This window comes from Ostrinia furnacalis, unplaced genomic scaffold (genome assembly GCF_004193835.3).
Source record: "Ostrinia furnacalis isolate ACB-3 unplaced genomic scaffold, ASM419383v2 OfSCF7013, whole genome shotgun sequence".
Lineage (NCBI taxonomy): Eukaryota > Metazoa > Arthropoda > Insecta > Lepidoptera > Crambidae > Ostrinia > Ostrinia furnacalis.
In genome coordinates, this window is record NW_021137252.1 from 1,181,114 (window position 1) to 1,207,731 (window position 26,618).

The 26,618-nt window shown below is 36.3% G+C and overlaps 1 protein-coding gene and 1 long non-coding RNA gene across 5 annotated transcripts in view; one reads left to right on the forward strand and one right to left on the reverse strand.

Moving 5' to 3' along the window:
* Window positions 1-78: 78 nt before the first annotated feature.
* Window positions 79-3,338, reverse strand: LOC114363162 (uncharacterized). The gene is made up of 2 exons (XR_003656754.1): window positions 3,159-3,338; window positions 79-2,442 (listed from the first exon to the last, which is right to left on the reverse strand). It is a non-coding gene; the product is annotated as an uncharacterized LOC114363162 (long non-coding RNA).
* A 491-nt stretch (window positions 3,339-3,829) lies between these two features.
* Window positions 3,830-26,618, forward strand: part of LOC114363159 (bestrophin family protein) — a 28,570-nt gene continuing 5,781 nt past the window's right edge. For 2 of the 4 annotated variants that reach the window (XM_028318800.1, XM_028318801.1), the window contains exons 1-9: window positions 3,830-4,199; window positions 17,435-17,545; window positions 18,823-18,994; window positions 20,594-20,796; window positions 20,963-21,131; window positions 21,215-21,460; window positions 21,862-22,122; window positions 23,346-23,586; window positions 25,956-26,103. In XM_028318800.1, coding sequence (XP_028174601.1) covers window positions 4,129-4,199; window positions 17,435-17,545; window positions 18,823-18,994; window positions 20,594-20,796; window positions 20,963-21,131; window positions 21,215-21,460; window positions 21,862-22,122; window positions 23,346-23,586; window positions 25,956-26,103 — 1,622 coding nt within the window. In that variant the 5' untranslated portion in view covers window positions 3,830-4,128. Of the gene's footprint in view, window positions 4,200-17,434; window positions 17,546-18,822; window positions 18,995-20,593; window positions 20,797-20,962; window positions 21,132-21,214; window positions 21,461-21,861; window positions 22,123-23,345; window positions 23,587-25,955; window positions 26,104-26,618 lie in introns of those variants that run through there. The other 2 variants (XM_028318802.1, XM_028318803.1) reach the window with 2 other exon arrangements.

The following is a 26,618-nucleotide window of genomic DNA, read 5'->3' on the forward strand; positions in this document are numbered from 1 at the left end:
TCTGCTCTCCGTTGACCTGAATAAGTCTAGTAAAGGATTTCTAAGGTATAGGGAAATTAGTAAATAAAACATAAGAAAAAATAGCCATCATTTATTTGATTACAAAATCTTTCGTCAGGAAATAAATTGCTACATAAAATATTTCAACAAGAAATGCTCAACTGCTTAACGATGAGTGCGGCGTGAGGCCGAGCGAAACCGCCCGGCACTGTCGGTAGTAAGCCACAAACAGTCTAGGCAGAAATATAAATTAAACGGTTACGGTAGATATCATGCTTTACATCGAACTATTATTAATTAGTGCACGCTGTGAGCTCGGTTTTACATACTTTGGTCGGCGACATTACTTAATATGATACCCTATAGAGGCGCGGCTCTGCGTCCGGTGCAACGTATACTGCGGCCGCTCGTCGCGGGCCGGGCTTCTCCGGGCGGGGGAGCGCTCGAGGCCCCGAGATCCCGAAAGCGTAGCGAATCGAGTAGAAAACTTGCCAGTTTGATAATGTACCTCATATTACTATTTCATATTTTATTTATAATGTTACGCTACTATCACATCTCACACAAAAAATTTTAAAAATGTAATAGATTAAAATACAATGTATTTATTTAGGATGATAAAATTATTAAGGTGCGTGTTCGGTAAACGTGCTTCTCGCGGGTATTACGTTACAACTGCAGTCGTGTTCGCGTCTGGCCGAGGGCGGGCGGCGCGCGCGGCGGCAGCGGCCGGGGCGGGCGCGGCGGCGGTGCACTACGGTTAAAGCTTGTGTTTATTATAACAAAATACTATACCACCGTCGCGCAGCTCCCGCCGGAGCCGCTCGGGACGCTGCGAGTTTTGAAATGAACCAACGGTTCGCTGCCGCCGCGAAGCGTCGCCCGGACGGGACGGTTGCGTTGATGACGTCACGGAGTGCTCACCGACTGGCTTGCGCTAGCTGCCTCGGCTGCGCGCAGACGCCGCGAAGATCTTTGCATCGAAGTGGTTTTGTTTTAGGTATTTAGTGATTAAACGGGCGTCGATGCTAGCTAAACTATACACGTGAAGAGCTTTCACTTTACAGATTTCTTTGTGAACAGAACGCTGAGTGCTCCATTTAAGGGCTAAAGTTAGGCCAAAGCCGCTTCCGTCTATAGTTTCGGTAGTATCCGTATTTTCTTGAACAATCAAACAGAAATACAAAGTGCGATGGACTCCAACAAAGACTCACTTATTTATCGCCAAGATCAAGAAAAAACGTATTCAGATCAGTCTGCGCGCAGCCTTCCATAATATTGCTCAAATGAAAAAATTAACACCCATATCCGGTTTGCTTTACTAATCTTTGGAACATCAGTCGGGCCAACTTTGACGAAAGTCACCATGAAATATTTACCATACATAAAATTACACTAGCGGCGCGCTGCAGGTCGCTCCATCTTACAGATACATCTGGCGGGGCGAGTATCTAAACCCTTCTAATTCTATAAATTGCAAGTCGTGCAATGCAAGCTGTCAACCATCACATAAACACGCGGCGGGGCAGCGCGCCGGTGCGAGTGGCTTCGTGCAGGCACAGGGCCGATTCTGAACTTTTACAAAAAGGGAAAACTAAATTTAGGTGTATGTAATAAAATTATGCATGCACGACTTCCAATCGCCAAGGCTATCGTTAACATTTCGTGAATCAGAATCGGTCCTTTGACCTACAAAAAAATGTGATTTCAAGGACCTTATCAGTTAATCGGATTTAGCTCGAAATACAGTTCATTTTTGCCTATAGATAATAAATTTCACACTTTCCGTCTCAACAGTTTATCGAGACTATCCTAAAATAATTCACGCGGGCGGCGAAATACATGTGAGAATCATTAATTTTGTCGCATAGCACACACCGTTTTGTGCTAAGTTAATTTTTACATACCATCACGAGTACATACATTATTATAACATTATCTTCGTAACGCGGGGCCGCTCCCGCGCGCGGTCGGACCCGAAAATGTTTGCACGCCCGCGTTTACGTCGACGTAAAGTCGTGGACACATTTTCGGTTCCGATCGGAGGTGGACGCCGCCGCCGCCCCGCGCGACCGACACGTTCCGCGCATCGACGACAGAAAGCCGGAGGCGACGGTTGTCGCGTCGCGTTTCTCTTTTGATTTTTTTACAGCTCAAAATCGTCTCAATCGCATGTCGGTCGTTCCATCGCCATCGCGACTTCGCGCAGGGCGGAGCGGGGCGGGCGGTCTAGGCGTAGGCGTTGAAGTCGTCGACGGCGACGCGCAGCGCCTGGTCGGGCGGCGGCGCGGGCGCGTAGGGCGCGGGCGGGCGCGCGGCGGCGGCCAGGCGCTCGGCCTCGAGGCGGCGGCGCAGGCGCTTGATGAGGCGCAGGCGCTCCAGCGAGTTGGACGCGTACGCCGCGCCGCCCAGCGTCAGCGACTGCGAGATCTGCGCCGCCAGCTGCGGGACATACGGCTTGCGTTAGAATGAAAGAAAGAAAGAAAGAAAGACACATTTATTACAATGGACATCACACAAATACAGGCAATTACATAGACATGACAGTGGCACATAATAATGGAAGAAGAAAAAATAAAAACAAGAGTAAACTGAGCAGTGCCACCCATCCACCAACAAGATGCCCACTGCAACGGGACCCCACTCAGCATATGCCGTGGCCCACGGTGACGAAGGCCACGGCGCTGGTTTTCAGTGTGCCCCATGCCGAGTGAGGGTCACGGACCATTGGTAAAACAACGTCACGTGACTACAGTTCGACTGCGGCACGGGAGGTGGAGTGTGACAGAGTCGGACTTGCGCTTCAGACGGATTCTCAAAAAGCGGTAGACGTAATCCCTCTATGGACCATACGCACCAGGATATAAACTGTCACACCCACACTATTCATATGCACTCACACAAATGTAAAGCTCAGCTTATGTCTCGGGAACCAATGTATAACCCGCTTAATTTTAAGCTGCATGTGTCGAATAAGGCTGTATGTTTCTTTAATAAAGATAAATAAATAAATAAATAAATAAACTGTACCTACCTTGTGAGGCCTTATACAGGGTGTGGATTTGTAAAACAACGCCCATCTCAGGAATGTAATTTCGGTGAACTGATTTCATATACATTTTTAGAATTGGATACATCGTATAAACTAGGGTACGCACGTGCGCGTGCAGCGCGAGCTGGCGCGCCAGCAGCGCCACGTTGCAGTCGGACACGACGTGCGTGTCGGCGTGCGCCAGGAACGTGCCGCGCACGCGCTCGTCCTTGCTCTTGATGAACACGCGGTTGAGCCCGTGCTCGTACGGCTCCACCACCACGATGCAGAAGTTCAGCTGGCCCTGAGGGATTTATTTTATTTTATTTATTTTTATTTTATTTTATTCGGAAAACCAACAGATAAGACGACTCCTTGAATATTGACTGAAAGGTGTGAGTTTCTTCCGCATGAACGTCAAGATGACGGGATCACTTCTTGTATTATACAGACGTTGCCACCATTGTTTTGTACTCATTTTAAACCTATTTGTTCCTACAAATAAATTTAGNTCCCGGTCGGTTGATCGGTTCGTCGTTCTCGTTCATCAGTCAGTTGCGGTTTCTTTGTCAATACTCTTTTATGCTCTTTGGTCTGAGCCCCGATTACGGTAACTTTTATAACGTCTACAATCCAGACGCGTTTCTGATTCTGCGATACGATTGGTCAAAACAGCTGACGTACGCTGTTGAACGACCAATCGTATCGCAGAATCGAGAAGCGTGTCTGGATTGTTGACGGTAAAAAATACCGTAATCGGGGCTCTGGTCAGTACCTCTAATCCATATCTGTGGTCAGTACGTTGATTCAGTTTTGTTGTGTTGCACATTGTGTTGTGAATTTTTAAAGTAAGGTACCTAGTGCAGTGCGATTAAAACATCGTGTTTGATTGTTTTATTAAAATATTATTAAGATGAACTTTGTTTATATATTGTTTTATTCAAAATTTATTGTTATGGTCGATTATATTTAAGGCCGAACATACTGACTATAAAGGTCCTTACTTTTAAATTGTTTTTGAAAGACATTCCCACAATGAAATTATAAAATTCCATATTTTGTGATATAACATTTTATATTTAATATTTAACTTTAAAATGACTATAACATACACCGGTGATGTCGCAACTTGTCGGGGGTTCGGGACATTTCTAAAAGTATTGTACAGGTGAGTAATTAATTACATCAAAAGTTTTAAAAAATAGAAGTTTTCTCATTTTTAATATGAGCCTATTGTGGTGTCCTATTGAAGGGAAAAGATATTTTTCCCTGCTTGATAAGTTAATTTTCATCATAGGTATAAACGGGACACAAACTATCTCTTTGCCAAATTTCATCAAAATCGCTTCAGTGGTTTAGGCGTGAAAGCAAGACAGACAGACAGAGTTACTTTCGCATTTATAATATTAGTATAGATAACAAGTTTTATCATTTATCTTGTGAGGCATATTAATTATGAACCATCATTCATAATATTGGAAAGATCATTATTTGGTATCATTTGCCATTTTTTATGTAATTTTGTATTAATACCTACCTTTTTATGATATTAAAAATCTGAGGTAATCAAGTCTATGAATGAAAAAAACTGGCAAAATAATCATCCAACAATAAAAATGTGCCTCAAAATAGAAAAAACAAGTGAGTACATAGGTCATTTATTTTATTTCATGCAAAAAATAAATAAGTAATTTTCATTTTTAAGAAACTAACTATTTAATTATTTCAAATTAAATTTAAATTCATTCATGTGTGCTGTATGTTTTTAAAATAAAGAAAATAAATAAATATATTAATTACCTACTTAATAATAATTTACCCAGAATCTAAGATGCATGTAGTGAAAGCCTTGAGCTTTTCAGTCAAATAACTGGCAAAGAAATAAAAAAATACATCAAGATAAATATAAAATATGTATATGTATACAATATTGCAAGAAATTTAAAATAATGTCCTATTATTAATAAAATATTATTACTAAATCTTAATCTTATACTATTTAAGCATTATTTGTAACTACCTATTAGTTTATAATTTAAAAAAAAATCTGTTATTTAAGAACATTAGACCTTACTTTACCAAGAATATCATTTTAAGTAAAATAAGAAATTGACATTATTATCACTATGAATAAAGCATCTAGGTATTCCATAAGGATCCCTTTAATCACCTCAGTCTGCTAGACATTATCCACTGTGCTTGCTTGATCCCTGACTTTACATTATTCCAGTCTCGGAACTTAATCATTAGATAATGGACATGTCAACGTGAAATTGTGAACTCTGTCAGTTTATAATATAACGCGTTAGATTGTAAACTAACAGTGGGTTAGGTTAGGTTAGATTGTAATTTAACTTCGTCAGATTATAATCTGACGAAATTCACAATTTTACGGTGACAGACATAAGGCATTTTTAGGCATCCCTTACAACGGCGGTTTGTTTTTCGGCGGTTTTCTTGGTCGATAACATGAAACAAATCGCCGACCACTTCTTTTTTCTTTAACTCCATAGACAGGAGACATCTCACGCCGCGTTGTCAATACTAAAAAAAAGCCAGAATCCTAACTAAATTTTTGATTTACGTTGCCAGTTTTTTTTTTCGCCAAGTCGGGACTTTGGTACTTTTTGAGTAAAATAGCTGGATTCTTCCGTCAGAAGCGGGACATAGTAAAAAAACGTATACATTTAAAATCAAAGGTTTTCAAATATTTATCTTTTTATTTGACTTAGGGCTGATTTTTCATGAACGTCAAGATGACGGGATCACTTCTTGTATTAAACAGACGTTGCCACCATTTTTTTGTACTCATTTTAAACCTATTTGTTCCTACAAATAAATTTAGGTACTTTCTTAGTTCAGACGTTATTAAAGGTCAATACTGATCCCGTTATTTTGNATGAACGTCAAGATGACGGGATCACTTCTTGTATTAAACAGACGTTGCCACCATTGTTTTGTACTCATTTTAAACCTATTTGTTCCTACAAATAAATTTAGATACTTTCTTAGTTCAGACGTTATTAAAGGGGTATCCTTCNCGTTCAGACGTTATTAAAGGTCAATACTGATCCCGTTATTTTGACGCATCAAGATGACGGGATCAAGCTGTTTCTACAAAACGACTAATTATTTTATAAAACAAACTACTCCATGATTTAGATCTCATTTTAAACCTCCCGGTAGTTGTGTATTATGACCTGCATTACGTATGGTTTCTTTGTTATGATTTTTTATTTATTTCTATAACTATACTCCTGTCGAATAAAGAACAGCAATGTTTCAGCGGAGTGAATTTTGTCTTGGAGACGGTGCCAGGCGTTTTTATTCATTTAAAATAGGTGTAGTTCTAACATATTTGTCTTCGATTATTTATATGATTTAAAAAACACTGAGAACCTAATTCAAAATGCATTCATAAACTACATCAATAAATTAAAATTTGATAGCAGTAAAATAAAATGTCTAATTAATGGTGCTACAGGGTTTGACGTTGGTAGACGGGTGATTCCACAAAAATTACAATTTAAATTATTTACTACTACTACTATGAATGTCATTATTTGACTTAAATATAAGAGTGATAATAATTTATTCAGTAGACTGTTTGCTTACCTAAATAATATTGATAAAAAGAAAAAAATATAATAATAAGTATCAGGTTATTTATTTTTATTATAAAAACAAAACTGAACATATTTTTTCTTCAATGTTAATAGTAAATCATAATGTTATAATGTCTTTTAGTTAAGTATACATAAATGTGACTGTATGTTAATTACTAGCGGCCGCCCGCGATTTCGTATGCGTGGATCCTGTTTAACCCCCTTAGGGATTGAATTTTGCAAAATCCCGTCTTAGTGAGCACCTATGTTATATTATAGTTTGTCACAGATCGTCATATATTATAGCCTATATGTTATTCTGGGTTATAAACAATAATACTATAAAGTTTCATCAAAATCCGTCATGTAGGTTTTGCGTGAAAGAGTAACAAACACCCAGACATCCACACAAACTTTCGCATTTATAATATTAGTAGGATTAGAGAGTGTATGTCGATTATAATTATGATTTGTGTGCTTTGGAGCTCACGGGTCAAAAGTGGCCCGGTCCTTTATAAGGCTTGCGTGGGGATACAGATCCAACACGTAGAGGCCGTTTTAAGCGCAAAATAATCGACAAAAGTGAAAGTGGTGCACATGCTGGATCTAGTTTCTGACTATATCTATCTATATCAGGAGCTATTGCAGTTATTGAAGAATGGACTAGGGTTATGGATGAAGGATGGAGGGACTGGTTACTGGGCTATGGATGGAGACTACGGGACACCTGCCTGGTTCATAGTCTCGGACTGAAAAAATGGCAGGCGGTGACTANCATGATTTTTCAATCGTCAGATATTTTTTAACTGAAGAATAACCTTGTCATTTTGACAATTTCCCGTACTAAAACTGTCAATCTGCCAAACTTATTATTTCAGTTAAAAGTTATCCGACGGTTGAAAAATCAGCCCTTAAAATTACGTTTACGTGACAATAGATAGCAAAAGTAGCCATAGAAAATGTATTTTAACAAAAAAATAATATTTTAAATCAGATTTACTCTATCGCTTAAATTCGTCTTTAGAATAAAAAAAAATAAAAAAATTAAAAAGTTTTATTCTTTAGAATAATATGGCGTTTCAAACAATAGTCTGGTGAAGTGAGTGTCTCTCTCCGAAAAGCGGGACCGAGCCTGTCCCGCGCGGGACATTTAAATTTGATTTAAAAATCGGGACGTCCCGCCAAAATCGGGACGTCTGGCAACGCTGATAGCGGCCCCTTTCGTGTCGGATGCTAATTATTATTTCTCCCTAACTAAAATTGGTTAAGATTATGTTGGCGCCCAAGCTCCAAGTTGCAGATCCTAGTTACCGGTGTGTTGTGATGGTTTGAGTTGATTTTCGAAGATTTGGTAAGATAATGCTATACATAAACAAAAAGGTTTTCTAAGCATGAGTAAAGTTGAAACCGTCGGATTTTTGTTTGGTATATATTCGGCTTTAAGCCGATAAAAGAAATGACTAAGCGACTAAAACAGACTCTTAACAAGTTTCCGTAGTTATAAAATTTTTTGTACCGGCAGGCCTCCGTCACTCGCCTATGCCGGCCGAGATAATTACCTACAGCGCGCGACAACGTCAAGTTGCAAATCAGTCATGGCCGCCACGCGCCTGTGTACCACGACGCCACACGCGTACCTATACACGCTCGGTCGAACATCATCACAATCAAGGTTTATTGTTCCAACAGCACTGTTATCCTTCTTTAATGGAAAATCGTAATATATAGGAATAATAGTAATTTAAATAATTAATAAAAACTACACTTTTTAAATAATTTTGAATACTTATGACAAAAAACTGTAGCAAAAAAACATTTTAGCTAATATAAACATTAACTTTACTTCACCGTGTCTATTTTCCGACACTACACCTTTTAAAACTGTTTGTCCAATTTTAAATTATCGCAACACTGAAGTTTATTAATAGGTACTTTAGAGAATACAAACACCACTAGATTAAAGTTTACCAATCGTAAATACAATAAATGCTTCTTAAAATTAAGTTTTTATTTATTTTACTTTGCTTGTACAACCCTGACGCTTGAGCTGTGAGGTAGATCAATTCTGAACACAAAAAAATAGCGCTCTTGTGAGCGTAGTAGTAAGGTGCGATTTCGAATGCACCATGTGCGTTGGATATTTTGCATTATTATTATTACCGTTAAAATGTCGGCATCTGATCCTACACAAAGGAGTGCGATTTCTGTTGCTACTATTATGTATTCTGTGGTACCGGTATAGTATAAAGTATGATCTATGAAGGCAGGTAGAATAGTATCGCTTCCTCGTCTGTTTAGCACAACCGTCAGCTACCTACTCAATTTCAACCCACTAGTTTGTCTGGCGTCCGCGTCTGTCTTCAATCGTGATACCGGGCGTACATAACGAAATGAAGTTATAAAGTGTTATGGCAAGAATATTCAACAAAAGGCTCTTCCATATTTATTATATATAAGGTAGGTAATTCTACATTAATTTGCCTAATACCCTAATACCAAAAGTAGCCGCTACTTTTAAGTGTGGAATAAATGCCTGCTATTTGAAATCAATACTTGCACCCGTGCGGTCTGCTTAGTTTGCCCCTCAATCACCTCCTGTAAGAAATTCCTTTTGTAATCGCCTTGTGGAAAAATCTATCGTCCTATCCCATTCCTCTGGCGTTGAACCCGCTTTCTGTTTGTGTCTCTAGCTAGCATAACTGCCAGAAAATCTTTAAAGTTTTACTCAGCTTTCAGAATCAAAAGCTACAATGTAATTCAATTTTCGCCCGACACCTCTTTGTTTTTTAGGTGTTTTTTGTTTGCATTATCATTTTCTTTGTCGTAGTGTAAGTTACAATTTGTAACTTCAGCTTCAGGGTCCGAGACATCTTCGTCGAAATTGTTATCAGGTCAGCTCCGCTCTTTCTCCGAATAACAAGTTTCGCGACTGATTTTTTTATTCGGTGTATAAAATTGTTTGATGTATTTCACATTTGGCTAATGAATGTCGGTGTACCTTCACCGTCGTCACGTCAGTCTCATCAATCGGATTGTGAATCGGATCAGTAAGATCTGCCAGTGAACGAAGTGATTACTTGCTCAGATGTCTTCTCTTACATACATTTTGCAGCCCGTTTACCCCTGCCTGAGACTCCTGACGTTTCTTCTCTTCTAATGTGATCAGTTTCATATTATTATCTTTATTTTGGTAGGTATTCTAAATCAATATGAGCCCACTTCATTGAGATTTATGAATTCACGATGTACCTAGATCTTGATTTCTATTTAGATTGCGTCTGTCGTTTGGCAATAACATTACAATAAGCAAGACGTGTTTGCAGCACAAAGCAAATATTGACATTCTCGTCAGTCGTAAACAATGTCGTAGTGCACCTAATACTCCTCGTATTACCTAAGTAGGTACCGAAGTACCTACCTACCTAGCTACTTGATTGAATTGAAATCAAGTTGTGTCGCTCGATCCTGCCGTGGTTTTTATTTTAGTGTTCCGTTCCCAAAGGGCGCCAATGGGATATAGGAATTAGGAGCTGTATCTCATGAACCAATGTTCATAAAAAGTGTATTTTCATTGTCCGATAGAACCTGTATCAAAAAATAAAGCATAGGTACCTCTAAGAATCATTTTTTCCCCTGAAAGTAAAAAGAGAATAATAGTGTAGTAGGTACTGTGTTTTGTGCTTTCGTGCACTTGATCGGTTTTTGAAATCACCACACCTTATTGAACATGACTCTACAACTAATAATACAGCGATGTTTTGTTTAAACAATTGTTATTTTAATGAGAAACATAACAATGAACGTAATTTTGGACTTTGCATTAATACAACAAGCCAGATCACAAATCAAATTAAAGACGTTTGTGGCTTATTTAACTTTGCCAAACCTAAACCAAAATAGAAAAGCAAAATTCCCGTCAAAACTTACCTATTGTCTTCAAACATATCTACTTATTGATTTAGATTTAATTAATGTAAATTAATGAGTGAACTGTTAATTTAACGTAAAATGTTTAAATAAAAGTAGATCAATGAAAACAAAAGCGTCAATTGTAAAATAGGAGCTAAACAAAGGCCATTTGGCTAGCGCAGCAGCAGATCGATACCGGCGGCATATAGCTGTTCCCAGCTACCGGATAGTTTTGTCTCATTCTACCTTTATTAGTGAAAAAATTGCATTATAGTATTCTTCGTAGTCAACTCGTTGGCATGCGAAAGAGATATTACTGCTATAAATGCTAATAATATCTCGTGAAATATATTTTAACAAGTGGTTAGATACTTTAAGAAAGTTGAAAAGGTTGGTTAATATTTCCTAATTATTACACTGTTGAGGTACCTACGGAAGTGTTTATTTATTAGGATTATGGTTCGAAATAAACAATGTATTAGTGCACAAATGTAAATTCATCAACGCAAACCAACTAAGCTAATATCCCTTTGCCGTGTAACAAATCGCTATGTATAAATAATTTAAATAATACGTATTAAACGTTGATTTAATTAAAAAGCAATATGTATTGGATGAAATAGCTTAAAACCCTTTGTAAAAACAATGTGAAAATTCGTACAAAGGTTCAATGGCAGATAAAAATTCAAGGCCAAAACACTAATAAAAATACACATAGAAAAAATAAAACGGTTACAAAATTAAACAACATGTACGTAACTAAAGCCCGTTTTGCACCATCAATCCCTATTTTTTAAGTGACCCCTTTGAAAACAAAATGCTTGTATGTATGTTACCATAGGAATCATTTAAAAATTAGGGATTGATGATGAAAACGGGCATAAGAAAACTAAAGGGCATCTATCGGACGGATACCAAAAGTAACAAACAGAAATCCGGAAAATTATTAGTGGAGAAACAATCACGAAACATGTAAACAAAAGCAAGCGATGATGATGATTTTTTTTTTTTGCAATGTTCAATTTATTTTCGGAAGTTCATTACTTTTTTTGTTTTATTTATAGTTTCTAACAGTTTCTTGCTTTTCCGTTGTTGAGGTAAGTACCTATATGAGCTATTTCCGAATGATCCCCCTATACCTATGTGAGTATCACTACGTAATTTTAGCTTCGCACTCAGACTACTAATTTCGCTCTTTCGTCGTAGAGACATCTGTCTACTCTGTATCTAATACGTATACTTACCTTCATTAGCCGGCATTTATTTTTAGGATGACACAAAGCTCACAAGACTCACAGTAAATTCGTTGACTATGTAAAGATTCCAAGTACCTATGTAACAAATCAAACAATGTCAATAAGGGGCTAGTCACTTCCTTCTCAGCCGGCCTATTCTGAGCATTAATTATAGCAGACTAAGGGAAGGTTAGTTTTTGTTACCTATAAGACCTATATTATTGTAAAACTTGGCCATCACTTTCATTGAACAATTTTGGATGTGTCAATTTTCTTCTATTTGGCACAGTTGGTCGTTGAATTTTACTTACGGTCTTAAAAACGGACCTGATTGTCTGGAGTAGTAAATACAGGCTTTTGTAAACGCACAGTTCGACAGCTTTAAGGTGTATTATCCATCTTGTACCATAAATAGTCATCACTTTGTATGCGGGTCAAGAAGTAATTATTAATTACCATTGCGCATATTTTTCTGAAGTCTTATGGAATCAAAAGAGTCTATTAAGCAAGCAGTAGTTATCAGAGTCCAGTAGGGTTTCGACGTGTCCACGTCCGATTGGGCTCCAATGGTGTACTTGGTCGTTACCAGGCAAGAGGCATTAATTATTCAGTGGACCCTGCACTTATCCAACCCCACTCCCCCAGTCAAGAGTTCTTTGCACTATTCCATCATTTTAAAATCGATGATACAATGTCCCACTTTGTGTCCTTGTTCTACTTAGTTAAGTATTTTAGGAATAGTATGCATGTGTGAATTGATTGAAGGCTCTATTTTTTAAATTCGCAAATGTGTGCTTAAAGAGTATTTCACTAGTCTCTACTTGTCTTATCGATGTACTGCAGAATTTATCGCATATACGTCTCGTAGTTCTTTATCAGTTTTTTTTGTATTATATTCTGTCTGTAAAATTAAATGACACTTATGAGATCATACCGGCTCTTTGTCTTTCCATTTTGCGCACTTTCTCTAAAAGTAATTAATTGTTTTGATGTTGAGTCAACTTTGGAGGGTTAGCCTGTCTATGATTATGTATGTTCTTGATAGACCACAGTCAGGTGTATGAATGTGGTCTATCAAGAACATACATAAGGCGAAAACCTCTAATTTTTCTTCTTATCTAAGTTTAGTCATCTGATTCATTACCTACTTTCGTTTTTAGTTTCTTTTCAAAGTTTAAAAGAACATCTGTTTCGTGTACATCTCGTTCGTTATTATTAGAAAATCTTGCTTCTTTGCAATATAGATTTTGTTCCAATCGTGTGGATTTGTGTAGCAGAAGATTCAAGGAATCTCTTTGCGACTGTAAATACGTTGCAAGTTTGCTCATCAAATTCAAACGTTGGCTGTACTTGTTAATTGATGTGAACAAAATGACTCACGTCAATGGTCACGCAAGTTGTCTTATGAAGTTTAGGAGTATTTCAATTCTGAAATGTTGATTAGGTTTAGTTTAAGTCTATTTTAATACCACGACTGTTTATTCCGTAACATCCTGTTTTTATTAACAAACTGTGTTTTACGGTTACTAACTCTAGTAAAAAGAAATTTAATTAAAACACTTGTAAGTCAAAACCGATTTAAAACACAAATAGGTAGTTGTAAAACTAAAGAATAAATAATTAAACTTAGGTCTATTGCATCCTATAAATTAACTTTACACTTTACATAAAGGGTTGATATTGTTTGAGCTTACCTATTTACTTTTTTATCAACTTCGTAGACTGTGTGTAATTTCTAAACTCAATTGTAAGTTATAAATAACTTGAAAAAATTAAATTGCCTAGGGCTGGAATCGAACCCACGACTGCTCTTCCGTCTGAGCTACTGCTTAGATACTGGATTCTAAACTCGTCATAGAAATAACGATTTACAAATTATTTTCGTTTATTTCGGACTTTGTTTAATGAACACACTCATTTACCTACCTAATACACATGAGTTAGTACCTACCTACTCAAAAATGGGAATCAATACAGAAAACTTGAAAATTAATGCTTGCACCAAAACCAAGGACCCCCAAGAATTCAAAAATTACAAAGCTCATAGATAAGAAGCAATTCCCTCCGCTAGGTAAATGAATTGACTCGCCCACTACCATTAAGTTCACCACCGAGTCGCACGGTGGTCCCGATTTAATAAAACATGGACATTGATGCTAGAAGCACGAAATTTTTTTTGATGGTTACTGCTATGATAACTAATAAGGCAAAAAAATATTACAATCCTACGACGTCTATTTCGTAGTAAAAAAAAATATGTAGATATTTTTTGTATGGAAGAAATTACGTTTCTGTAAATTTTTCGAAATTCTTAAACGATGTCAAAATGCCGATCACACATGTTATAAAACAAGTGATTCTGAGTATTTCATGCGAAGATACTTGTCATTTATCTCTGCGTACTTTTGAGTTATCGAGGGTTGAAAAATCGATTTTTTTATATTAAATATTTCCACGAAAAATTGCCAAAATTACAATATGGTGTATAAGGGACACCTTTGATGACACATAACAACGACTCACACTCGCGCGCGCTCGTATGCATCAGCTTTTAATAAAATAAAATAAAAAATTAAGGGAAATACTTAATACAACATTGTATGTATAGGTCCGCTGGCCGTCAAAAAGTAGCTTATACGAGAGGTTGCCCAATTTACAATATGTCCATCATTGATAACTCACACAAATATCGTCTCTCTCTGAAGGATAACAAGTTTTTTTTGTTTCCAGAAGCTCTTGATAGGATGGAAGCCCATAAATACTCTCTGAAGCGAGAATGAATCTCAAATTGCGATATTGCCATTTTGACAAATTACATGATGTAACTAGCGCTAACGTTTATCTTCAGGTAGACACAGTTTTAAGTTAAAAGATTGTCTACTATTTCACACTGTTCTTCGTTTTGGAACAGTTCTTTGATTATAGGTAGTCGCTAATTTCGTTTTGTTAGACTCTTTCAGTTTAGCACATAAAGCGTAAACTAATTCCTCCTCAGAATGATCTAAAAGTGTTAGAGAGCGCCTCTTCTTCTGCAGAAGAAGAATTTTGCATAAATCTTCAAAAGGTTTTTTATTTATACCAGAAGTCGATGGTTGCACATCTACTTCCGCAGTCTCATCAACTGGAGCGTCTTCCTCGGTGTTAACGTTGTCTATGCGTTGTGTTAACTCGGTAAAAGAACATTGTTTAAATCTATATTTTTACATTTCGGCCAGACCATTTCAGACTAAAATGACGAACGTATTGGCATTGAATTGTCTTCCGAAGATTTGAGTAATTATCAAATCATTAAGTCGTAATTTTACAAGAAATATATCAAAGAAGATATGGTCTGCTTCCAGTAGAGCCCAAAAGACATTTTTGCACCAGAATTCGCATTGGCTAGACTCTGAAATTGTCTGGCCGAATTGTAAAAATATAGATTTAAACAATGTTTTTTACCGAGTTAACACAACGCATAGACAACGTTAATACTGAGGAAGACGCTCCAGTTGATGAGACTGCGGAAGTAGATGTGCAACCATCGACTTTTAGTATAAATAAAAAACCTTTTGAAGATTTATGCAAAATTCTTCTTCTGCAGAAGAAGAGGCGCTCTCTAACACTTTTAGATCATTCTGAGGAGGAATTAGTTTACGCTTTATGTGCTAAACTGAAAGAGTCTAACAAAACGAAATTAGCGACTACCTATAATCAAAGAACTGTTCCAAAACGAAGAACAGTGTGAAATAGTAGACAATCTTTTAACTTAAAACTGTGTCTACCTGAAGATAAACGTTAGCGCTAGTTACATCATGTAATTTGTCAAAATGGCAATATCGCAATTTGAGATTCATTCTCGCTTCAGAGAGTATTTATGGGCTTCCATCCTATCAAGAGCTTCTGGAAACAAAAAAAACTTGTTATCCTTCAGAGAAAGACGATATTTGTGTGAGTTATCAATGATGGACATATTGTAAATTGGGCAACCTCTCGTATAAGCTACTTTTTGACGACCAGCGGACCTATACATACAACTTTGTATTTAGTATTTCCCTTAATTTTTTTTTATTTTAGTAAAAGTTGATGCATACGAGCGCGCGCGAGTTCGAGTCGTTGTTATGTGTCATCAAAAGTGTCCCTTATACACCATATTGTAATTCTGGCAATTTTTCGTGGAAATATTTAATATAAAAAAATCGATTTTTCAACCCTCGATAACTCAAAAGTACGCAGAGATAAGTGACAAGTATCTTCGCATGAAATACTCAGAATCACTTGTTTTATAACATGTGTGATCGGCATCTTGACATCGTTAAAGAATTTCGAAAAATTGTCAGAAACGTAATTTCTTCCATACAAAAAATATGTATATATTTTTTTTTACTACGAAATAGACGTCGTAGGATTGTAATATTTTTTTGCCTTATTAGTTATCATAGCAGTAACCATCAAAAAAAATTTCGTGCCTCTAGCATCAATGTCCATGTTTTATTAAATCGGGACCACTGTGAGTCGCGCCGGTCGCGTAAATTACAAACCACGCCAAGCATGACGTCATATCCTGGCGAATCGCATGTCAGTCAGACCCTGCTCACTTCCAAGTTTAATGACGTTATATTGTGCTATATTTGAATCATAGTTCACACTTAGTATGATTTACACCACTGTACTTAATTAGATGATGTAAAAATATAGGGTGACCATGTGAATCATATTCCTCTAGGAATTATCATTGCAAGATGAAAGGTTTTAAATGAGTAGTGGTGACAAATCACACATGGAAACACTCGATCTAGAATAGATCAACACAACTATACATACTATAAACAAATTACAAACCTACCATAGAATCGCGTGTATGTGGTGTTGTGTTGTGAGTGTTGTGACACAGTAACAACAGCTGTTGGTAATTTATATCCTCTACCTCAGTTGCAAGGTCAATACTTAAATAATACCTATCTTTGTTGTACCTTATTGCAATAAAAAACTTGTCTACACTCTGCGTGCTCTTTCATAATTATTATCATCGGAAGACGAGATGTTCGCGATAAAAACTGTAATTTACTCATACAATGTATTACATTTATGTATATTTAAATTCATTTTAAGCAGAAAGTTACGAGAAAGCGACTCGTTTCGTTCTGTTAACATTTTACAAAATCATTGTGAACTTAAAGTGACTAAACAAACGTCACAAAAATTTTTTAGTCACACACGTATGTTTGTTTTCTCACTTAATACTCAATACTTTACATTGTTTTTAAATATTTTATTACAGACTATACTGTTTTTAACCCACGACGAAAAAAAAGACGCCGCGACGAGGTGTTATTCATATTTTTCTTGGGTTTTTATTTAGGTTGGGATTTGATTTTAAAAGATTATTACATATCACATTCTCATATTAATCAAAATCAGGATCAATGCAACATACTCGAGCCACTTCGCCATATTTGAGAATGACGTAAGCTTCACTCAAATGTGAGGTGATAAAACGGCTATTCGCATACTAAATAAGATTGTCATCAAATCAGTATGCGTGACACTTTATACAAGCACTGTTAAAAGTGTAATGTCCTGTAACATTGAAAAACTCACATAGTTGCGAAATTTTAGTGCTAACATGATTTCTATCTCCACAACGCTTAACTGTGATAATTTTCTTGTTTCAGATGGCGTGGAAGCATATACAAATTAGTATGGCTGGATCTTCTAATTTTCCTACTCTTATATTATACTTTAAGCTTAACATACCGTCTTTTGTTAGACCCAGAGTCTAAAAGGTTTGTACCTTTTAAATTTCGTATAATTTTAAGGAGCTGTACGACTTCATTGTTGATCCTTGCTCACATTATTCTAATTCTTGCTATACAGTGTGAGTCACGTTAAAGTGTACATATGAAAATAGATGAAACTAGACCTATTTTTATCGACAAAAAAGAGGTCAAAAAATTTTTGAGATTTTTTTTTAATCAAATTACTTATTGTAAAGAAAACGTAATAACTTTTAAACTAAGAGGTATATCCTGATAAAATAAAAACAGTAGTAATGCTAAATAACAGGCAATACTAAAAAATACATAAAATACACAAAAAATGCCAACAAATAATAAAAAAATATACTTTTTGAAAAAAATCTGCTTATAAATTCGTATTTTTTTGGTTATTTGATAAATTTCTCCAAAAAATGCCCCTATAACAGGTGGTTTTTATTACTTTTTATTATTCTCTATCGTATTATCTTTGTAAAACCAAAAATTGCATGTCTCTATCTCTATCACAACATTTGCTATGATCGTTTGAACAAAGGCCTGCCACAACATTATTCTCCGCTACAGGTAGAGACAATTTTAATTTTAACTAAAATGCTTATTTTACTTCGATTTTTTTTGTTTTTATTTGAAATCTAACTTGTCTTTATCAAAATTACAAATCTAGAGCCATTTTCAGTTTCGTTGTTAACGAAGCGTTGAATGGCGCGCACGGAGAGGCTTAGTTCAAATGATTATTGCAAACGTTGTGATAGGGATAGAGACATGCGATTTTTGGTTTTACGAAAGTAATACGATAGAGAATAATACAAAGTAATAAAAATCACCGGTTATAGGGGCATTTTTTGGAGTAATTTATCAAATAACAAAAAAAAACACGAATTTAAAAGCAGATTTTTTTTCAAAAAGTACCATTTTTTATTATTAATTGTTGGCCTTTTTTGTGTATTTTATGTATTTTTTTAGTATCGCCTGTTATTTAGCATTATTACTGTTTTTATTTTATCAGGATGTACCGCTTAGTTTAAAAGTTATTACGTTTTCTTTACAATAAGTAATTTGAAGAAAAAAAAATCGATAAAAAATAAAAAAAAAAATCTCAAAAATTTTTTGACCTCTTTTTTGTCGATAAAAATAGGTCTAGTTTCATCTATTTTCATATGTACACTTTAACGTGACTCACACTGTATATTTTAGTAGCTTTGTAGACATAGAAAATCTTAGACAATTTGTTTTTAATTCGATCAATTAATGCATAATTATGTGACAATGGTTACGTTATTTTTCAGAATATTCGAAGGTGTGGTAAACTACTGCAGTTTCCACGGCAATGTAATTCCGCTGTCGTTTGTGTTGGGTTTCTATGTCACGGTAGTCATGAATCGATGGTGGGGGCAGTATACCACCATACCATGGCCGGACTCCATTGCCGTGTTTGTGTCTGCAAGTATTCACGGGCAGGTAAAATTAGGAATTGCACTTTATTTTATATTCATTCATGTATAGCGGGCTAGCGTGCCTAGGTCTATGATAAATTCGTATTTATTCGTGGGTTGATTATATAATATTTAAATTCTTTTAAGAAAAAAGAAAGAACCGGTTTTACTATGCGCGGATCGCGCTCTAAACATTCTATGAATTTCGTTCATCGTGTCGTGACTGAATTTTCACGTACCTATTAGCATAAGAAATGATGTACTATTTCCTACAGAAAATGCGAAATGTCTAAGGTTTTCTAAACATAGATAAGATAGACGGCTCGTCCTCATGTTGTTCAGATAATTCAAACGGGTATATGTTACACAAATGCGTAATCATGCTCGTTAAACTGTATTACTTGTTTGGATTATAATATACATTACAGTATCTTTCATCATTTTCTTTCCTCTTACTGTTTGAGGTCGAGTGTCGATGATTAATTACATGAGTAGGTACTTAAGCTTATCTAAAAAAAATAAAGAGTGACCGATCAGACGTATCCGAGGATAGGTTAAAAATACATGAATTTATTAACCAGCATAATATTAGGCAGCACACTATTTAGTTCAAGTGTATCAAAAATAATACTATGATTAACGTTTATAATTTTATTTATCTAATCACATTATCACCCATATAATTATTGGAATCGTGTGACGATGATAAGAACACAATGTCGCTGTTTTTGACTTTCTTGCGTTGTAGTCAAGATAATCTGTTATCAGCTAGTCCTTCCGCATGATGATAGTGAAGTGAATACTGATGAATGACCAAGCTTAGTTTACTTTTAGAGTTCCTTAATAAATACTCTGAAGATTATAGTAATTACGGTAATTTGTATTCGTCTAATGAAATTGCTATTTTTTAATTTGGGTAGAAGGACAAAATAGAAAACTGCTTACCTTCACAAAGAGAAATACAAAGATTTTACCTGGTATTAGAGTAAATCTAACTTTAATAGAATTGTAATTACCACTTAAGCCCGAGGTGAACGTGCAGTTTACCTTTTTGCAATTTTATTATTTCAAGGGCAATCTAGGTAGTAATATGTATTAAATGACAACTGAAATAACTAATTCATGTATTTTACGACAGTAGATAAGTTCATAATTTTTATTTTCCTGTCACCTACCATTTCTTGAAAGTCCTTAATTATTGTCTTAGAATTTCCATCGTATGGTAACCCTAATCATTACTAAACATATTAATGTGACATAGGCGTATTTCACTCTGAAAAATGCATAAGTAATTTTGACCGTTTCGAGAAAAATAATCCGCACATTAATGAAGCAAAAAGTTTCATTTGATTGCTCCATTTGTGTAAAAATAAAGGCATTAAGTGCCATAGGCAAATGTTAACCACGGAAACAATTTACCCCAGGGCAGGGGTCACTACCCTACACATTGTAATAAAGATCTAACGATAAATTTAATTGAGCTCTTAGCCAGAGGGGGTTCTGGCTCTCGCACAAAAATCGAAAGACAACAACCTTTGACTAGGTATAGGTAGTTAGGTAGCGTATCTTTTAGTGTTGAAAACAATTTCACAACTTAATAATGACCAACCCACTTTACTTGCAGGACGAACGCGGTCGACTAATGAGACGCACGATCGTGCGTTACGTGTGCCTTTGCCTAACCATGGTGCTAACTATGATCTCGCCTCGAGTCAAAAAGAGATTTCCTACACTAAACAATTTAGTGGACGCGGGTCTTTTACTTGACAACGAAAAGACCATCCTTGAAAATCTCAACGATAAGTTTCCGAAACCATCAAAACACTGGTAAATAAAAAACGTATTATTCCAAGACTTGTGATAATATCGACTGTATAATTGATTAGATTCTTAGAATGTCATTGATATTTATAGAATGTACATAATTTTATGGATTGGCTGCTTCATTGCAACTTTCTGAAAGACATATTTTCAGATTTGGTAATGATTTCAGGTTGCCAATAGTATGGGCGACTAGTATAGTGACGAGGGCCCGCAAAGAGGGTCGAATAAGAGATGACTTTGCAGTCAAAACTATTATAGACGAACTGAACAAGTTCAGAGGGCAGGCAGGCCTCTTGCTCAGCTACGACACGATTAGCGTGCCACTTGTATATACTCAGGTGTGTATATTATCCACAATTTTCCTCTCCCAAATGTTTAGAACAACTAGATTTTCTTGTATGCAATATTTATTTTATTTCAGGTAGTTACCATAGCAGTTTACTCATATTTTATAACTTCTGCTTTGGGCAGTCAGTGGGTGGACAATAAATTGGAATCTCATTCCAGTACCAATATCAGTAATATAGATCTATATTTTCCAATATTTAACACCTTAGAATTCTTCTTCTACATGGGCTGGTTGAAAGTGGCGGAGTCCTTGATAAACCCGTTCGGAGAAGACGACGATGACTTTGAAGTCAACTGGTTGATTGACAGAGATTTACAGGTAAACCGGAGTTGACTTTATTTGCTCTGACTCATCATGGACATAATTTTGTAAATATGTATAATGATTCATTATTAAAATATTTGTTCTTTCATACAGAAAACCGTAATGAAATGACTAATGAAATGATTTGAACGTTTTAACTACAATCGAGTAAATTCTTTGAAATTTTTGGATTACCTACAAATTGGAGGTAAACTCTATCAACGTTGGTTAGTAAAACTAAGCACGAGTTGGATCTGATTAGTTATGATTGTAGTTTGTCATAAATGTATGTAATTAATTAGTGGTAATTTTTGTTTACATGTGGTTTTTAAATGTAAATAGAGTTCTAATCGACAGAAGTGGTACTGTGCCATTTTCCTTGTCACGTTTGCGTGAGTCGTGCAACTTGCCGGTAGGTGTCGTACATGATCGTGGACGAGATGCACCACGAGCACCCCGAGCTGATCCGGGACCAGTACTGGGACGAGGTGTTCCCGTCGGAACTGCCCTACACGATCGCGACGGAGAACCAACGCGAGGAACACCCGGAACCGTCGACGTCCCGCGTGTCGGTCCCGGTCCGACAACGCAGCATGGTCACCGTGGCGCCCTCCGCGCTCAAGATCGACGAAATGGTACCCTCCAACACCGTGAGTTACAAGTTCGCCCCGCCAGAGGTTAGACTCGTCCTATTCTAAGCATGCTGCACGCTCGGACTGTATGGAGCTTAGCAGTGTGGCGGTGTCGAGGGTTGCCAATGCCGATGCTGTGTTTCTCTTTACTATTCACAGTGAATTCGTCAAATATCCACCTATTTGTTTTAATTTCAGTATTTCTTTTTGTTTCTCAGTCGTTGTCCAATTATCTTAATTACTAGGAAGGCGTTTAAGCACTCGATAATTATACCTTATTTCATCTGTACCCAATTATGTACCTGTTAAGGAATGTTGGCAATGTTCATAATACGATGGACGTAATGAAGTTCAAGTACCAACGAGTGTTTAAAATGATTATCTTGTATCTTATCAAATATTTATTTTTATCTTATCTTTTGGTGACATGGATTTTACGAATTTTCAATGCAGGTAATGCGTTACATCATACCTGCTTAATTTTAGTTAGATCTTATCAAATCTCATTAAATACTTAATATTTTACACCTAATGTAGTGTAAGTTTATCTTATCTTTAATAATAATTAACTTCCTATTACGATTTCATGAACTTCCATCAATTTCATAATTAATTTCCTTACATGTCAGAAAAAATATTTCCACATTAGTTTAAAAACTGTTGGCAGCCCTTTATATGCAACATGATTAATACGATATAATATGTGTATGATATTAACTAATTAAAGCCGAACGTAGACAGACAGTAAAACCTGTGGCATGGAATATATTTTTTATTTTATTTTGAATTATTTATGTTTTTTATTTTGTTACTTACTTTCTGTTCGGTTTTAGATCACCAATACACTAATTTTGATATTTTAATACCTACTTATAATAATTAATTTAAACTAATGAATTAATAGATAATTAATAATTTGTAGGTATCCTTGTACTTTTATAATTATGACTAATCCATAATTAATATTTATGTTACTTCTGTATTGTGCTTTGTGTTACTTTTCTTTTAATATTTTACTAATGTCTTTTCTCTTTAACAGTGTGATTGCCAAACATAATGTACTAACGCCTGTCGATGTTATATGTCGGTATTTGGTGTTTCATTGTTTTTGTTTATACAGTATCGACTTGTAAATACTAAGTCCATTTTCATTACGTTTATTTTCCTCGTAACAATTAAAATTGTAAATATTTTCAATCCAGTCTCTATAAATGTTGGGAAAGTAATATTTTATCACTTTATTAATATTCTAAATGTGATTTGCACAGCAACTTCAAATGAACGACGACGCGCAATCGGGTATACACTTTATAGTGTCTCGAGGCAGCAAGCGAGGCAAGAAGGAAGACAGAAACTCCATGGGCATGGGGTCTTCCAACTCCATGGTGTCGCTGCAGCAAACACCCATGACGCGCAACAATTCCGTCACGTCCATGCTCAAGAGACTGTTCTCCAAGGAAGACCAGAGAACAGGCACTACTCCCCCGGTGGCCTCACAAACAGATGGTGGTACGTATATCTATTACATTTCGTGAAATGGCGCTTATGGCCAGAACATAAGACTGAAGAATGGTTTAGTTTGATGTGCCGTCATTTGTTAGTAGGTAGCAGTGGCGGATTAACGTATAAGCACTACAAGCACGTGCTTGGGGCCCCTGTTCTCCAGGGGCCTCCATCCTCTGCTGGCGCGCCAGCAGAGGATGGAGGCGTTTCATTTCATACCTACATTTTATAGAGATTTAGCCTATGTTACTCGTAAGTAATGTAGCTTTCAAATGGTGAAAGAATTTTTAAAAACGGTCCAGTAGTTTTTGAGCCTATTCATTACAACCAAACAAACAAAGTTTTCCTCTTTATAATATTATAGTGTAGATAAAGTAAAGCGCGTTTTCCCAAATATACAAGTGGCGTTTAAAGAAAAAAGAAAGAAAGAAAAATTTATTACGATGAAGATGAACATCACATACATGACAGAGAAAAATACAGAAATGGCACATAAATATTACAAGGAAATAAAAAGTGAACTGAGCAGTGAGCAGTGCTATCCTGTCGCAACAGCGATGCCCATCGCAATGGGATTCCACTCAGCATATGCCGTGGCCCACGGTGGGGAAGGCCACGACGCTGGTTTTCAGTGGGCCCCATGCCGAGTGGAAGTCACNAGGTGGAGAAGCCATTTTAAAAGGTATGAGCGGAACGGAGAGGGCCATCTTACCAAGCAGGGATGTTATGGATATCCGTAACCGTAACCGGTACTATCGGATATCCGAAATAAAAAAATACCCATAACCGTAACCGAAACTGATTCAAAAGTTACGGATAGTTTCAGATAAAGGCGGAGTCTTAAGGGTACAATAAATTCCAAACAGAAGCATTATTCAGGGTTACATAAAAAAAAAAATAGAAAAAGTGAACCCGCAAAGAACAAAAATCCGTCCAGACAAGCTTAATTATTTAGCATTAATGTGTATTGAGGCAGACATACTTCGTCGGATAAATTTCGACGATGTAATCTCGGAGTTTGCTCTGATTAAGGCAAGGAAAATAATGTTTTAAGTTTTACATTTCACCTACTACACTTTCTATTTTGATGAACTTTCATTTTATACCTACTTTATACCTTCCATTCCATTCCTTCCATTTCCATTTAAGCAATAGAGGGCCTACACAGGCTCTGTGCTTAAGGCCTCGGATACTCTTAATCCGCCACTGGTAGGTAGGTACGTGATTAATTAACAAGGAAATTGTAAAAAAAGTTACCTTGGTTTTGTTCCTCTCACTATGCAAAAAATCTAAACCTATGCCGGTTGCAATACAGCGGCTATGCGCAATGCGCATGGCCCATAACGAATCACGAAATCATCATCCATAACAAATGTCCTTAGCCTATGCCCAATTATTAACGGATGAACTGATATCTTGTGCGTAGTCCATACATATTATAGGTACCTACTTCTAATAGTAATAAAAATGATAATAGAAACAGAACTAGTTGACCTTGGGTATCTAGTTAATATTGTAAAAAATAATTCCCCAATCAGGAGGTAAGTAGGTAGCTGTTAAAAATAGAACTAGTTGGCCTCCGGTAATGTAAGGAAAAAATTTGCGAATTTTCAATCAACTAAGTTATTTGAATGAGTAGGGTGACCAGGTTTTTTAATCGATTTCAGGACGAGTTAGCGCGAAGCCAGGCAGTTACTTTTACAATTTTTTAAAAGGAAGGAATCAAATATCAACATTTTAAGTAACTTGTCAGTAAATTAAGCCAAATAATGCTGTAACAGATGTATTATCAACGACTGATATAAAATCGAAATTTTAAATAATAACAGTCAATAACTGGGTATTGGGTTATCATTTTATGCAGATTTCTTAAGAGTAACGTTAGCCGGTTACGCGGTATTATCTCATATAACTGGCGACGGCGATTAACCAAATGGGAATGAGTCACGCTCCATCACCATAATAGCCGCCTACTATTGTTCTCAAATGTACGTGTAATTATAACAGGAAACTAAATAATTATAACTGTCATAATAAAGCCTTCGATTGTTGTAGTTTAACTAGAATCTTAAACGAACATTTTATAGTTCTAGGTTAATGCTTAATTTATATTATATATAAATAATTTACTTTTAATGCTATTAAACGTTCTTCTAGTAACAGTTTAATTTATACAGTTTCTGAAACGCCTGAACGAATTAACTTGACATGACGATTTATTCACGTCCGGCTGCTGCATAGAGCTCCTGTACGCGGGTATTTTTCATTACGCTTGTTAGTTCACAGAAGATCGCTCACAGATAATAAAACGCGAGTGCAAATTGCAAAGTATGTCAGCTATTTCATTGTGCTAATTGTTGCTGATATGATTGCAGGAACTCGTTTCACGATATCTGCAAGTAATGCTTCGCTGAACAAGCCCACCACGGCTGGCGGCGGCAGCATGAAGATAGCCAACGAGGTGATTGAAGAAGTGGACGAGCAAGCCACCATCACAAGCATGGGGAAACGACCTGAGAACAGGTACCTAATTCAAATCATCATCATTTCAGCCATAGGACGTCCACTGCTGAACATAGGCCTCCCCCAATGATTTCCGATTGGTAGCGGCCTGTGTCCAGCGCCTTCCTGCTACCTTAAAGGTCTGCCATCATAAAGTTTATATGTCGTCGGCCTAATTGGAATGAATATAATTAATACGATAGTAAATTATCGATGTGGTAGGTAGACCTATTTCTACATGGAAATTCATATTTGTTTTTTTTTAATGGAGTTACGAAATTACTTAGATTAATACACTGTTTTCAACTCGGTGTGAAATCGCCTGCATTAAACGCGAGTAAATGAAAAAAGATGGAATATCAATCCTACTTGTCAGAAAAAATAAACAGCGACGATTTTAATTATTGCATCAGTATTCGCAGCGCTGCTCTGCCAATCAATTGGCGGCTGTGATGTTAATTGCACTGCGCACGCACGGTAAGTATAAAAAAGCTAAATTATAGACGGCTGTGGTATGTTATGTCGTTTTAAAAAGT